General features: G+C 36.7%; 1 protein-coding gene across 20 annotated transcripts in view; it reads left to right on the top strand.

Moving 5' to 3' along the window:
• foxp1 (forkhead box P1) overlaps nt 1-15,218 on the top strand; it is a 702,210-nt gene that overhangs the window by 568,914 nt on the left and 118,078 nt on the right. For all 20 annotated transcript variants that reach the window (XM_008105380.3, XM_062973812.1, XM_016991766.2 and 17 more), the window contains one exon: nt 10,136-10,295. In XM_008105380.3, coding sequence (XP_008103587.1) covers nt 10,136-10,295 — 160 coding nt within the window. The remainder of the gene's footprint in view (nt 1-10,135; nt 10,296-15,218) is intronic.

Here is a 15,218-nt window from a genome sequence, read left to right as displayed (position 1 = left end):
GGTCCCCAATACCTGCTATTTTCAAAACAGCATAATGTAAATAACTAGTAATATATTTGACACAGTCTTTGGGGTTGTACACACACTTGCTCAGTACTGTCTTCCTTATACAAATATTTTTAGTTGGATGGAGAGTTGGGTTAAGTATGCAGATTTGGATGACTAAATTACATCCAGACACTGCAGGAGTGTATGAGACCATGTGAGGCATATAAGGCTGCCTCATATCTTGCAAGAGGAGGTCCTCTTTCCAGATTTATGAGTTTCTGACAGCTCTCATATCTTTTAGGAATCTTAAAACCCATTCAAATATAATGGTGGGCCAGCAGCCATCACAAGATGAGGAATTTCACCAGTCCAAGCATACTACTTGCCTCAGCCTGGAGATCAGGAAGAGCAGGCACCAGCTGTGCTGGCAACAGATGGGCCCTGCCCCCAGCATTTGGTATCTAATAGAACAGTTTGCTGTGTACCAAATGTACAGGGGCTGGGAAGGATAAATATGTTCTGAGAATGGCTGAAACCTATTTTTTCCACTTACATGAAATATTTATTGTAGAATCCACCCAGGTCAGAATACCTTAGGACTTTCAAATAGGGGGAAGGGGTTGAGGAAATAGTCTTCTTTCCCATGTCATTGAGAATTGTGTGGTCATTATTTACCCTAGCATGTGAAGGCAAAACCATCAAGGTAATATATTCTTATGTACTTGATTTATTGTATACCACTCCTTTCTTCTGGGATGGTAATTTCCAACTAGATTAGGTTAAAATCGTATTTACAAAAGTGTAAAAGGAATCAAATATACATATCATTATAAAAAACATGGTTAAAATAGTTTAAACATAATCACTAATAAAAAGAAATAGACACCACTTCATATTGTCTTCATTTAACAACTGTACCAATAGAACAGTGATTTTCAAAGAACAGTCTGTGGTTGGCTGTGAATCTCCAGAAGTTCATCAAGGGCTTCACAAGAAGATGAGTAATCAAGGACCGTTTGAGTAATTTTTTTGAATATGCTCTTACAGGGCAGCTGTGGTATATAAGTATGTAAAAATGTGAGTGAGTTCTAGGAAGCACATTTATTTTCTATTTCACATACGGCAACAGTGATGATCACTCAGTTCTTTTTATGCTGTGTGTACCCTGAATATTTCTGCCCATGAGTTATATAGCAGGGATTCCTTGACAGATGAACTGATAATGTGGAAAAGGTCTCTCAAAATAGAAAATTTGAAAACCATTGTTCTTGAACCTTACAGACTTTCAAGTAACTCTTTAGAGTGGGGCAGAACTATCTCGGGGATTTAGTAGACTTTACTTCTAGTGTAAAATAAATAAATCAAAAGTAGAGTTTTGTTTTTAGATAATCTACTTTTTTGAAAGTAAAGATTGCAGAAGATATCCTACATGCAAGGTAAAATAAATGTTGGTTATAAGCAAAGTCTACATGGAAAATGTCCTAAATTTGATCTGTTTGTTTTTTAATGGAATTGCCAAATTTCACACATGCAATGAACTCTCTCCCTTTCTAAATAAATTAGATGCAAAGAGTGTAATGTACATAACAGTTGTGTTTGCCACATGCCTTCTACCACAATGGCAATTCAGACTTCGTTATTAATTAATTAATTAATTTTTGCATTTCTATACCACTTTTCTCACCCCGGGGGGACTCAAAGTGGTTTACAACATAATAAATGGCAAAATTCAATGCCTTACATATATATAAAAATAGATATCATATTTAAATTAAAAAACATACAACTGTAGATTAAAACAATTAAAACTATAAAAAATCAAACATAGACACATGTATGAAACATGTTACAGCAATTAACATAGGTCCCTTTTCTACCCCCACCACCATCCGCCATTCCCTCTCCATAGAGTTTTAACCTATCTTTATATACCCTCCCTGCTCCCCCAGGGAGCAAGATGGTGGAGGCTCTTATTGCTACATTGTGGAAAATAGAATGGGTGACTGCTTTCTGGGGCGTTAGGTCCTTGGGGGACCAGTTTTATTTATTGTTACAGGTTGCAGTCATACCTGAATTGTTTGTGTATCTTTGTGGTGGTTGCACTTCATGTAAGCACATATGCCCAAATTGGCCATGCAATTTCTTGTCTGCTGTCAACCCACCCGCCCTATTGTGAAACCAAGTTTTAAGTCAAGTGTGAATTTTTACAGCTGAGTTATAAAAATAGGGGGGTTTATAATAGGAAACGCTGACACGAACCTTAACTATAGCCCGCTAACGCGCGCCACTATAATAAAAAAGGGAACAGATTAAAAAATGTCTAAAATGTAAATCTAAAGGACTAACAGTAATTAAAATGGAAATGGCACAGGGAGGGAAGGCATGTAATTGTGAGATATCACTGTGCAGAATGCTCTCAGCTTTGTTTTGCTGGCTGTTTTTCTAATTCAGTAGGGCTTACTCATCAGTGGCAGTTCAATGCGCGTTAATGACTCTGGGATGCAGGCATCACTCTGGACAAAGAAATGATTATTGTGCGGTCAAAAGAAGTTCAAAGACAAGAAGGGAATTTCAGTTTTTCCCTTAGAGATCCACATTCAAGAGCATATAAATTAAGCCAAATGTTAAAAACCACAGTCTGAAAGCTGACTTCAAAGTCACAACTCTCTAATTAATGAACTGCGAGCTTCAGTTTGGACAAGTCGTGGTTTGATGCGCCCATAAATCAACATGACAGGTCTGTTTCACAGTCTCAGACAGTGCTTGTCATTGAGTCGCATCAGATGTAAACACAGCAGAAAAAAAGAGGGAATATGAAGGAGGTGCAATTGATCAACAGAATTGGTAAAACCCACTTTTGAAGCACATTATGCATGATCACAGGAAATGGCTATAGCCTCAAGAGGCTTTCTCCTTCTGCTGTTGCTTTTTTGAATCAGATTTCTAACAACCTTCAAAAGGGAGAATAAGAATTATGGAGCTTCTCCCCTGTGGCTGCCAGGCAATAACCCCCTGTTGTTATTTTGTGCTTCTTTCTTTTCAAAGGCGTCAAATTTTAGTTTTTAAAAGATCTTTAACTCTATATTTGAAGACAAACAATAAAGGGCTGCCACTGTCATTCTTATCAGTTACCAGGGATTGTATTTTTTTCTTTCTGTTGCCACTTCTTATTAACCTCTTATTTGGTCTATTAGACATAGTTTTGAATGCAAGCCTGCATGCTGGGAGAACATGAAAGTTCAGATGAGCTCAGAGGGCAGATAAAGAAATTTGAAGGGGAAAGTTACACAGCAGAATGAACGATAAAAGTTAACTCTTCTAAATTGCTGTTGTCAGACAGGAGAGCATCTCTGACACAAAGATGATGGCTCTGAGAAGGAGAAAAATACTTTGTGTGTGTTAAAGAGGCAAGGATGGAAGTTGGACAATGTGACGGCATTTCAGTATTTAACGCGGCTGGTTTTGTGTGGTCAGGCATCAGATGCTGTAGCATCCAAACTTTCAATAAGATAAGGCTCCAATTTAAAATGAATACTATTCCATGATAGATGTGAAAAGAGAAAGGGAGCAAACATCCTTTGCTTTCAACTGCGGTTCCCATTCCCCCCTCCCCCCAAAGGATGGTTTTAGTAAAGGGTTGCTTCAGATAATGCAGTTCTTCCCACAGGTTTTTCCATGCCATCTTTCTAAATTAGAGGCTATTTCTGCCAAATAAGTATGGACTGATGATCCCTTAATGTTTGCATGTATGTGTATGACATGCATGTGAGTGCATGTGCTTGGCCATTAAAAATTGCATGTTAGCAGTTATATGATATGGAGTGGTCATCATGCTTTTAACTGGCTTTAAATGTAACCCCTCAGTTAATTTGCCCTACTCCCATCATCCTATCATCACAGATGTGAATTATCTATAACCAGCGTATTCTATATGGTACTTTTTAAAAAAAATCTTCTTTCTTATAAGCAAGATTAAGGGGGATTTTATAACAGGGTGGAGAACATGTTTATTACAGTGTTTCCATTTGTTTAAGCCAGATCTCAAGTTTGTAACTCACTCGGTATTATGCTCTGTTTATGTTTTGATTTTGTTATAAACCATTCCCACCGAGCCCATGAAACAGACCTGGGGAAAAGATGATGGAAGGGATTCTAAATCAAGGTAGAAAATATCCCCCGCCCTCTTTCTTTTCTTTTCATTTTTCCAGTTAAGTAGATTGTTTTGATAAAAGGCAGCCTGTTCTCCAGTAGTTATGACAATTTACGTTAGGCAATAGGGAGTAACCCAAGAAAGGAAAACAGACCTTTGACAGCAGCTTTAGGGAGGGGATCAAAAATGCAAGTTTTATCAGGATATTTCAGCATTTTAACAACTGACTACTGACCTGACAACAGGACTGCACCGAGACCTTTTTTGTATGCATTCAATTGTGAGAAGTAAACAAACTGCCTTGTATCCTGTGTTTGGTAACTGGGTGGGGAGCACAGTTTGGCAGCGTGCATTGCTTTTAAGTTCTTTCTTGGACAATGGGCTTGTATACTTTTTTATCCTGGCTTTTTAAAGGGAGAAGCAGCTTTCATTAGCTTTTCCTGGAGGATAGCTGTGAAGACAAACAGGCATCAGTCAACTTATATAAATAAAGCCAGTTTTAAAATATTAACTCACACTAAAGTGGCAAGTCACTTGCATGTCTAAAGCAAGGGCATTCTTATATTAAATCATTTCTTTTACAATAGGAGTTTTTCTCGGGGATTAATACCTGTGAGGTTGAACAAATTATTAAACGCTAGTTTAACTATCTTTTTTATTTATATTAATCCAGTAACATCAGAAGAATCAGGAACTATTGGACCATTTGAGACATGTTGATTTAGAACTGAAATGGCCTTACTAGCTTTCTAATATATTTACATTCTTGTCCTGGCCTTAGATATGGGTTTATTAAACAGAAAATGGATTAAGTTCTTCAGTGAGTAGATTCATAGTCTGAAATTGGTTGCTAATAATCAACTGGTAGGGAACTAAATTTTCAGCCTCAATAACGCAAACGACTTCCACTGCACTAGTGTGGGGAACTTCAGACATATCTCCCATTGGGTTCATGAGTATAGTGAACATAGGATTGCCAGCTCAATGGCAGGTTAACAGGGGAAAATGTGTATCCATTTTAATTCTGAATCTGCACTTCTACTACATTATATTTTTCTGAAAGTTTAAAAACATTGACATTTTGCAACTTGGAAAGCCAACCTCTGCACCCTTAATTTAAGCCATAGTTAATTCTGCTAGTAAAACGTGTTTTTAGAAACACGATTAGACTCAGTCTTAGTTACATGTGAGAAGGTTTCACTACTACTTTTAGGAAGCATGCTAAGGGTGAGGCCAGGAGTACATATAAATGATTCAGGGAAGAGTCTCTGAAATCAAATGCCCTGGAATAGAGCAAATGTACATTGAAATCACAATCACTACTAGGTACTGTAGGATGTTTTTCTGATCCCATTGCAGAGTATTTCAGGTAGGCAACAAGTGGATATGGTAGCCAGTTTTTATCCCCTAAGTCCTTCCAGAGTCTGCATGGTCTTAAAGAATATATATATATATATATATATATATATATATATATATATATATATACACACATACATACATACACACACACACACATACACACACACATACACACACACACACACACACACTCCCTCAAAAATCCCTATAAGTGGCTGAGTCCACTTATCATTGTTCAATGGTTTTTTTAAAATGTTAATATGTATATGTATGTGTTTGAGAGAGAGAATATATCACCACTTCTAGAGGGCTTCCAGAACAAACAGTTCATCTTTTTTACAAGGAAGAAGTATATTATTATTCTTCAATCGCAAAAATTGATTTGGGATTACTGCACGCAGCCCTTTGTTTTTATAATAATTGAATGGATCCCTGGAGCATTGCAGGGGCACCATGACTGGACAACAGGCCCCACAGAGGGGCAAAGATGGGTATTAAAATGATGATTTTTCCATTCTGCATGGCCCGGCTTCCATGTAGTGACCTCAAGTGCCACTCTTCATTGTTGTGACCAGCAGCAGATGTTTGAGGGCAACAGATGGCACCATGCCAGCTGTTGTGCTCAGCTATCTTCTCCCCCCCCCTCTTGAATTCAGAAAAAATACGTTGTTGCCATTGTCTGCTCTAAGGACTAATCCAGATGTTATGCTACTTAGATGGTGTCTTCGAAAAATAATGCCGCTTCTTATCGTGAAGGACTTAACATTGGATTACATCCTATTACATGCTTGCCATTTCCCCCTTAGTCTAGGCTTAGTCTTGGGTTGCGTGATGGGACAAATAAATATTCTGCAATTTTTTCCTCTCAGTTCTGTTAAAGAATAAAACATTTATTTGTCAATAAACCAGTGCAATGGGAAGGAGAGACTGTCTGGTCTCAGTTCCCCCTGTGCTCTTGTTTATTATTTATGAGGAGTCCAAGGATGAGAATTACACCAATAGAGATAACCATTCATCTTGAAATTGAATATGGAGGAGAGGGAAAGGAAAAGGAGGAAGCGCTGAATGCAGAAATCAGGGGGGGCAGTATGGAGTACTAATATGAATGCTGGACTATTACTCTGGAGACCAAAGTTCGAAACACTGCTCAGCCATAGAAACCCACTGGGTGCCCTTGGGCAAGCCTCATTCTTTCAGCCTCAGAGAAGGGCAAAGGCAAAGCCCTCTGAACAAATCCTACAAAGAAAAAAAAGATAGGTTCACCCTAGAGCAGGCATGGGCAATCTTCAAGCCTCCAGGTGTTTTGGACTTCAACTCCCACAATTCCTAATAGCTGGTAAGAAACATCTGGAGGGCTGAAGCTTGCCCATGTCTGCCCTAGGTTTGAAGGTACTACCACAACAATGAAGGCAATTGCCTTTTGCCTTTTGACTGTAGAGTCTTTGCTAGAGAAATGCCCTATTTTACTTGTACATTTTTCTTCCTCCAAAGCTACATGAAACATGATGTCTTGTTTGGCTGCTCTTTTATTTCATGACTTTATATATTTTTTAGATTTTGTAAGCATATGAGTAATTTGTATTTCAATGAATACTTAATCACATAAATAGCTCTCACCATTCAAATACATACATTTTCTATAGGCAAATATAAACATTCACTCTACTACTTTGTTTTCTTCCTCGCTCTCCCATGCTGCTATCATATTGTATGTGTATGTTTCTGTCTGTAAAGGGTTAATTTTCTTTCTGGAAATGTTAGCGACAAAAGCATGGAAGACCTCCACCTAGATATGATTCCTAACAGATTGGGGATATTAGATAATTTCCTTCTGTTTATTGTACTGGTGCACTGTATTATCTTTCTATCACTCAGATAATTACTAAGGAAATCTACATTAATTTTTTTTTTCTTGGCTAGCTTAAAGAATTGCTAAACACTGGCCCGATGCACTGATATTTTACACGACCAAAGTTTCCTTCTGTCATCAGACAGTCTGTGAAAAGATATTTATCAAAACTGCAAAGGCTTTTTTCACGGCTTCTTAAAGAACAAAAGCAAATAAAAGACAAGCAGAACCTAAAGGGTTCTCTAAGTGAAACAAAATTAAGAACTCTGAAGCCTCGAGTACGGTACATATTAAACACATTCAAATAAGATGTTGTTTGCTAAATTATGAATGTGTGTAATTAAAATCTAGTGGCTGTTTCTATGAAAGATTTACAATGTTATTTCATCGTTTGTCATGGCTAATTAACAATATTAGATGAAGTTTTTCTTCTTCAAAGGTCTGATTTTTTTCTCATTTATTTATGTCAGAAGTGATAAACAGAGTAGTTAAAAGCTTCTCTGGGTACAGCAGTGAGAAAAGCAACATGTTCTTTTACACCTCAAAGGTTCAGGGTTCAGATCCCAGCGGACTGTAGCAACTTAGTCTTCTTCTGAGGGCGAATAATTAATTTTTTTCAAAGCGCTGAGGTAAAAAATGAGTGGAAGAACAGTGGAGAGAGAACTGTGAATTGATTGATTGCATGACAGAAAGAGGCACTATGGAGAATGCAATGAATTAACCAATTGGAGCCTTAATAGCTGAGACAATTCTTTAATAAGTAAATAGAGCATAGCGCAGGGCTATTTTTCATTAGAATTACATGTATATTATACCAGGGTGTGATGTTACTTGTTGTGTTTGGGTTTTCAGCACAAAAGTTCTGAGAACTGTATGAACTAGCGGGGATTCTGAAAGCAAGGCTTTCCTTTACAAACATTTGTGGTAAATAGATATTAGAATTTGCCTCAGTTCCATCGTTACATTTTTGACCTGGAAGAATTAGAGGATTGTAAATGGTATATGAAGCATTCCTGTGCATGCCGCAGTTGTAGGTGGCATGCACATGCACATGTTGACTTGATGCTGGAACAAGTGGTATGGCAGACAGGCATAGCTTTTTCACGTGATTGGTTTGGCATTTAAAACAAACCTTACTTGATTCATCAAAATAGCATGTGGAATTTTTCATGAAAGATGTTCAAGTTGGATAGGCAAATAACCTAGCATCACTCCTCTAGATTTGAACAGAATGCAGCGAAAATACTCAGTGGACTTTTTTTACTCTCGACACATATACACCGTATAATGAATACAGTTTGACACCATGGCTCAGAGTTATGGAATCATATGAGTTGTAGTTTTACAAGGTCTTTAACGTTCTCTGCGACACCAAAGTCACAGGACACCACAGCATTGAGCCATGGCAGTCAAAGTGGTTTCAAACTGCATTAATTTTACAGTGTATATCAGTGGTTCTCAACCTGTGGGTCGGCAGGTGTTTTGGCCTACAACTCCCAGAAATCCCAGCCAGTTTACCAGATGTTGGGATTTCTGGAAGTTGGAGGCCAAAACATCTTGGGACCCACAGGTTGAGAACCACTGATGTAGATGAACCCAGTGTTTTCTGGTGCAGAGGAGGAGCAGACCTTATGCTGTACCACATGTTCTTTTTCTATCTCATTTGTTGGCAGTTTTGTAACAATGAGCACCATGATTGGTGATCAAAAGAACATTCTATCAAAAATTCATAATTATCCAAGAAATAATGACTTCTTTGATTATTTTTATGGCGAGCAGTCGGTATAAAATGCGTATCATTTAAATGAGTTTGGCTACTATGAAATTGTAGTTGGAAGAAAGTTTCTCAATTTTTTTTTCTATCTCAGCTGTTGGCAATTTTGTCAACAGATAATTTAAAATTATAGCACTCGGGAATAGGGCTCAGCATCCTAAAGAGTCCTGTTAAAGTTCAGACCAAAATCTGGAGCAGATGCCCAATACTACCAACACTGAAATCATTGACTGCCATTGCAAAAATGCCAAAAGATGCTGATTTGTATCGCTGATGCAGAAAACCAAAGTTTAACCGTGAAAGAATCTGCAAATATTCAAAGTAAATTGCCCAAATAAGGCAGCCATTCAAGATAACATTTTACTATGATTCTGAAATTCGTAAAGTTACCAAACCAGCCAGTGATTTGGAAGTCATTTTAGTTGGCCGTGAACTGCTAAATGTTCCTCATCCACAACGAATGTCCCTTGTCACATCCTTGACAACTACCCTGTTGTAACTCTCCTAAGTACACACTAACATGAGGGTGTTTTATCACCTCAGCATGGAGCTTTGTACCTTTTTCAGCTCTTGAGAAATACTTGGATACTGTAATATAAATCAGTACAATGACAACAACCTGTGGTTCCTGTATAAACATGCTTTTTTGTAGTGGTTCTCAAATTAAAGAATTCCCTCCTCAGCGAAAACTGCCTGGCTCCATCACTGTATTCTTTTATGAACACCAGACCAAATCTGTACTGTTTGCTTGAGGGTTTTTTTAAAAAAAAAAACAACACAGCAATTTATGTAAATTGGCTATAATGTTTTCTGAATACTTGTAATACTCTTTTTGTGTTAATATATTAAATATTTATTATAGTTTTAACCAGAAATGTAATCTCAAACAAAGATTGCTATTATATCGTGGAAAGATGGAACAAGAAACTCTTCTAAATATCTCTTTTATAAAGAGAATGAAGGGAAATGGATATCAAGCTGAAAAAACTACATGTTTTCTTTTTGCTTACAGCCACAGCAGCAACAGGTGACTTCACAGCAGTTGGCCTTTCAGCAGCAGCTTTTACAGATGCAACAACTGCAACAACAGCACCTCCTGTCTTTGCAGCGCCAAGGTCTGCTAACAATTCAGCCTGGTCAGCCTACTTTGCCACTGCAGCCGCTTGCTCAAGGTATGTGCAGAGTTTGAGAGCTGCTGCTGTGTGAAATGAAGCTTTCTCTGTCTTAATTGTAACCTAAGAAACAAACTCAACATTAGAAATATATATTTCTGTTTGGAAAGCATTTCCACATATTTGTATTTTCCTAATTAATACATAGATGAACCTCTTACAGGATTAGTATTTAATTGCTTTTCCTACCTAGAAACTTCCTATGCTGTTTTATAAGCCTTATGAATCTCTCATGTCTATGTTAGGAGTCAAACTTGATTGTACAGATGATTGATGATAGCAAAGAATAGTCAAGTTCTGCTTTTTAGCTCAATCAGTTTTTAAGAGTTTTGTATAACTGGAGCTGTTACAGTCTTAAACTTTTGGCCAATAAAAGAGAACCATCCAAACTATTTACTAGACAGATGTATTTCATTGCAAGGCAGCCACTGCATCAAGTCCTGGGCTACAGTTGTGTGGAGCCTAATACATTTGTAACAGTATTGTTTCCTGTTAGATGAGAACAACACTCTTCAGTGTTCAGAAGACAAACAAGATTACAAAACCTTTTTGCAAAACTGGCAAAACACATCTAAGAGTACTTTCTACTTAGTTTATGTAATTACTGACATATATACCTAGACATATATTTCTTAACACACTGCATACAAGCAAATTGCAGCACAAATGTTGTACATTACTGTGTAGTTGTAAAATATCCCAAAACTTTACCAAGCAGGCTCCTCTGTATTTAACATTACCCCAGTGAGAAGAAATCAGCATTTGATGCTTTACAAAAATAAAATAGTATAAATGTATTGTAAAATCATCACAGGCCAAGATGCTAATAAAGCTTGGTTTTTAAAAGTGGGCAACACGACAGGAGGTAAGGGAAATAAAGCACTCAACATACTGGGATATCCAAATTATATACAATCCTGCTCTGAGATGAACTTAGATATGATGACTGCACCATAATTCACTGTTGCTTTACATAAACATTTGACAACGGAGAATTGAGACTAATATTGTATTGTTCTGGTTGAAAAGTCGGATAGTTTGCCACTATTGTGGTTTGGGAGAAGGAAGTGTTTTTAGAGGCAGTTTGGGAATTTCCTCACCTTTCCAGACATCTCCCAAATTTGAATAGTCATCTCAGTGGCTGCTGTTAGTTCAGTGTACAACTTTACTGGTTGTTCACTGTGAATTTATTCTTTTTCTTTGGATCCTCTCACCTTTTTCTATTTCCCATCAGTCTTTTAACTTTTCCATTACAACTTCACTATACATCTCTCCACTACACACCCTTCATCTACCTATACATGTTTTATTATCAATATTATTATTAATTTATAATTCAAAATGTATAAGTATACATTCTTTCCTCATTTTACAGTATCCCAGACATATCACATTGTATACAATCCAACAATAAAGAAAAATCAGAATCAAAATGTCTTTATGCATATTTCTTGTCAGTTTTAGACTTTTCCATTATAACTTTACTACATATCTCTCTACTACACCCTTTTATCTACTTATACATGCTTTATTATTATTATTATTATTATTATTATTATTATTATTATTATTATTATTATACCTTTTCCCCCTCCTCCCTTCCCCTTATTTTGTGCCACCTTCACCAGGACCAACCAACTCATACTGTTTCACAAGTCCAAAATTTCATTGTCTCTGTTGCTGGATTATACCCCTTTCCCTCATTAAAAATATACTCAAATTTTCTCCATATTTTCCAAAAATCTGTTTGTTTTGATATTCCCTTTTTAATTTTAATATCGCAAGTCAGCTTATCATTAATTGCTATGTTCCAAATTTCCCTGTACCATTCTTCTAATTGGATTTCCTTTTTTTCTTTCCAGTTTTTTGCTATTAGCAAAATATTTTGCTGTAGTTGTCAAATTAGAAACCAATTCTTTCTCCTCTTGTGAAAGGATATTGTCATGTATAAGTAATAATGCTGATTTAGGTGTATTCATTATCTCTATTTTTATTATTGCTCTTATTTCTTTAAATATCATTTCCCAAAATTTTTGTATAATTTTACATGACCACCACATATGAAGATGTGACCCTATTTCCTGACAGCCTCTCCAGCACTGATTTGTGTATTTTTTTATCTATCTGATTTAATCTAATGGGAGTTAGGTACCCTCACCTTTTTCTAAATTCAGATATTTTTTAATAATAATTGTGACAATGGCCTAAATCTTGTTGTTAATTTAGTAGTTGGGCCACTGGATCATTCTGTGAAAGAGATGTCCACACTTATGTAATTCCCATTGATACTATGGGTGTACTCTCCTTGGGACTGTCATTATCTCCAGAATTCTACTTAGTTTACTGCAGTAGTTCTGGGGTTTCTGACCATAGGATCCCAGGGATGTGGCATACACAGTCCCAAAGGCTAAAGAGAGAAAGAGAGAAATCACCTCAATTCTTGCTAGTTTTTATTTTTAAAAAAATGTTTAACAGTATAGTGGTGTCCTTCAAATGTAAATAATGAATTCATACCCTTGGATGCTTTCTGAAGAGATGCCCTCCTTTCTTTGCCAGTATAAGTGGTCTGGAGTACCTGGAGAGTTTGAGGACCATAAAAATATCCTGGAGGGGACTCCATGTAATCCCGGAGCTGCAATTTGCTCAGCCCTATGTAATTGCTGTGTTATCTCAAGGACCAAGGAATAAAGGAGAAAGTCTTGCCTTCATTTGAATCCAGGATATCCTGGGGCATCTATTAGTGTCTACTTGGATAGAAATAGGAGTGGTAGCGTGGAAGTCCAAGACCTGCTTTGGTTTTTACACCAGGTAGAATTCCACATGCAGAGTAATGACTAGAAGGTGCAAAATTCTTAGTGATCTTATGAAAGAGAGGGAAATTAGTACATCTCACACTTTTCCTGGACAAGACCTCTGGAAAGTCTGCTTATCACATGTATCATTGATAATAAGGTGAAGAAGAGAAGGAAATAATTAAACTATTAAATTTCCAGGGAGGGGTTTATGATTACAAGAGAAGGCATGTAGGCTAGTGCCATTTTGCGCATATAAAGAAATTATAGTTTGAGTTAATTACACCTCCAGATTTATTAGCAAGAAAGATCAGAAGCTGTTTTTCCACACCCACTCACTGGACTCTGGACTCTGCTTTTCTATTATTTTCCCACAGTTGGTATACTGTTAGGTTTGCTTGGTGAAGTTCATTGAACATCAGTTAAGCTATCCAAAAGAGGACAATTGGGCAGTGACAAGACACACTCATGTGTAATGTGAATGAAATGAATGTGGTGATGTATGAAGTATATAATACATACAGCAACACATCAAAGACACCAGTAGATAATTCAGGAGTCATGGCATTGATGGATAGGGTTAATGCTATAGTATAACTATTTTTTCCTACAGTATTGGAAGAGACACATTAAAAATAGGGTGAGCACAAGAGGACCAACAAACAAACAAAGGGAGTGTTGGTTGGATATTGGGAAATATTAGTTCATTATCTATTCTTTTGTCCTCTCTTCTGATTCTAGAGTTCTGTTGATACAGGAGGAAGAGGTGAAAAAAGATCACTTAGAAAATTCAGGCAGGTCAGAATACAAGACATTTTCTTTTCTTTATCAGAGAGATCTGATGGCTCAAAACTGATGTCATTATGATGGTTTAAATCAACTTTCTGCTTGCTTGAACATGGTCACCTGGGTACGGAGGTACAAGGACAAAAAGAGGTTGAGCGACTCTAGTTGCCTTTGAGTCAGTGAATACCTGGGGTTGCAAAATCGAGTTGCATGAAGAGTAATCTGTCAACTGTCCCCACAACATACATTTTTTAAGCCTCTGTCTGCATTTTCTTTTATAATGAAGGGGATACTTCTCCTTGGGAAAAGAAATACAGCAGAGAAGCATGTGGGAGTTTCAGACTGCAATAATAATTGACAATGATCACTGAAATTGCAGATATCCTATTTGTGAATTGACAAGTGTTATAAAGAACAGAAATGACTGCTAATAGAGTTTGTGGCTAAAATATAGATCCTCTTGTTAATCCATCATGAATTTAGATCCAAATGATATAGGTAATGGCAAAAATTGCCACAGTTAATATGGCAGTTTTCTCTCTTGACTTTAGAAGTACTACCTCAAACTAACATTTTTCAAGTTTTGAACTATCCTTGTAGCTTGTGTTACCTAAAATAACATATACTTCGTTATAACATGTGTGTAATCATTCTTACTTTTACATTCCAGCACATCTAAAATTTGAACGGTAACAATTAACACTGGGGGGGGGGGGGGGGGCTGTTCATTCAAAATTATTGGAGACAATTAGATCTTAAATTTCAAAACATGGGCTAAATAATTGAAGCCTAGTGATTATAGTTTTATATTCTTGACAGAGACCCAAAAAACCTAATGGCATGTTCTCATATTAATGCCAATAGAACTTCAGAATAAATATTTTTAGGGCCGGCATATTTGTTTGATTTCTGTCAGTGTTGCAGAAATAAAATACCTATAGGTCTTCACTTGCAATTTGCTGCCATGAAGAAATTAGAGTGCTGATAATTTCTAGGGTACTTTTAGAACAGCACTAGGCATAATGCAGTACATGTTTCCCTCTAACACGTATTCTGACTATCCTTGTGGTAAAAAAAGAGAAAAGGGAATTGTTTCTATTGATAGCCTTTTGGAATGTGGAATGAGTTTATTTTTTATAAATAGGCTTCAGACCCCTCTTACCCATCCAGTCATTGAAATGACAATGTCATCTACCCCATTTTCCAAGTTAAAATATTGTTATATATTTATCCCAGCCTGTGGAAATTCAGACACCATTAAAACAGTTTTGAACACTTAAAAAATCAAATGAGTAAAGGATAATTCAAAATCATCAAAAAACGAGAAAGCAGAATAACAGTTTAG

This window comes from Anolis carolinensis, chromosome 2, assembly GCF_035594765.1.
Source record: "Anolis carolinensis isolate JA03-04 chromosome 2, rAnoCar3.1.pri, whole genome shotgun sequence".
In the NCBI taxonomy this organism is placed as follows: Eukaryota; Metazoa; Chordata; class Lepidosauria; order Squamata; family Dactyloidae; genus Anolis; species Anolis carolinensis.
The sequence above is the reverse complement of the archived record's forward strand: the minus strand, read 5'-3'. Positions and strand labels throughout refer to the sequence as shown.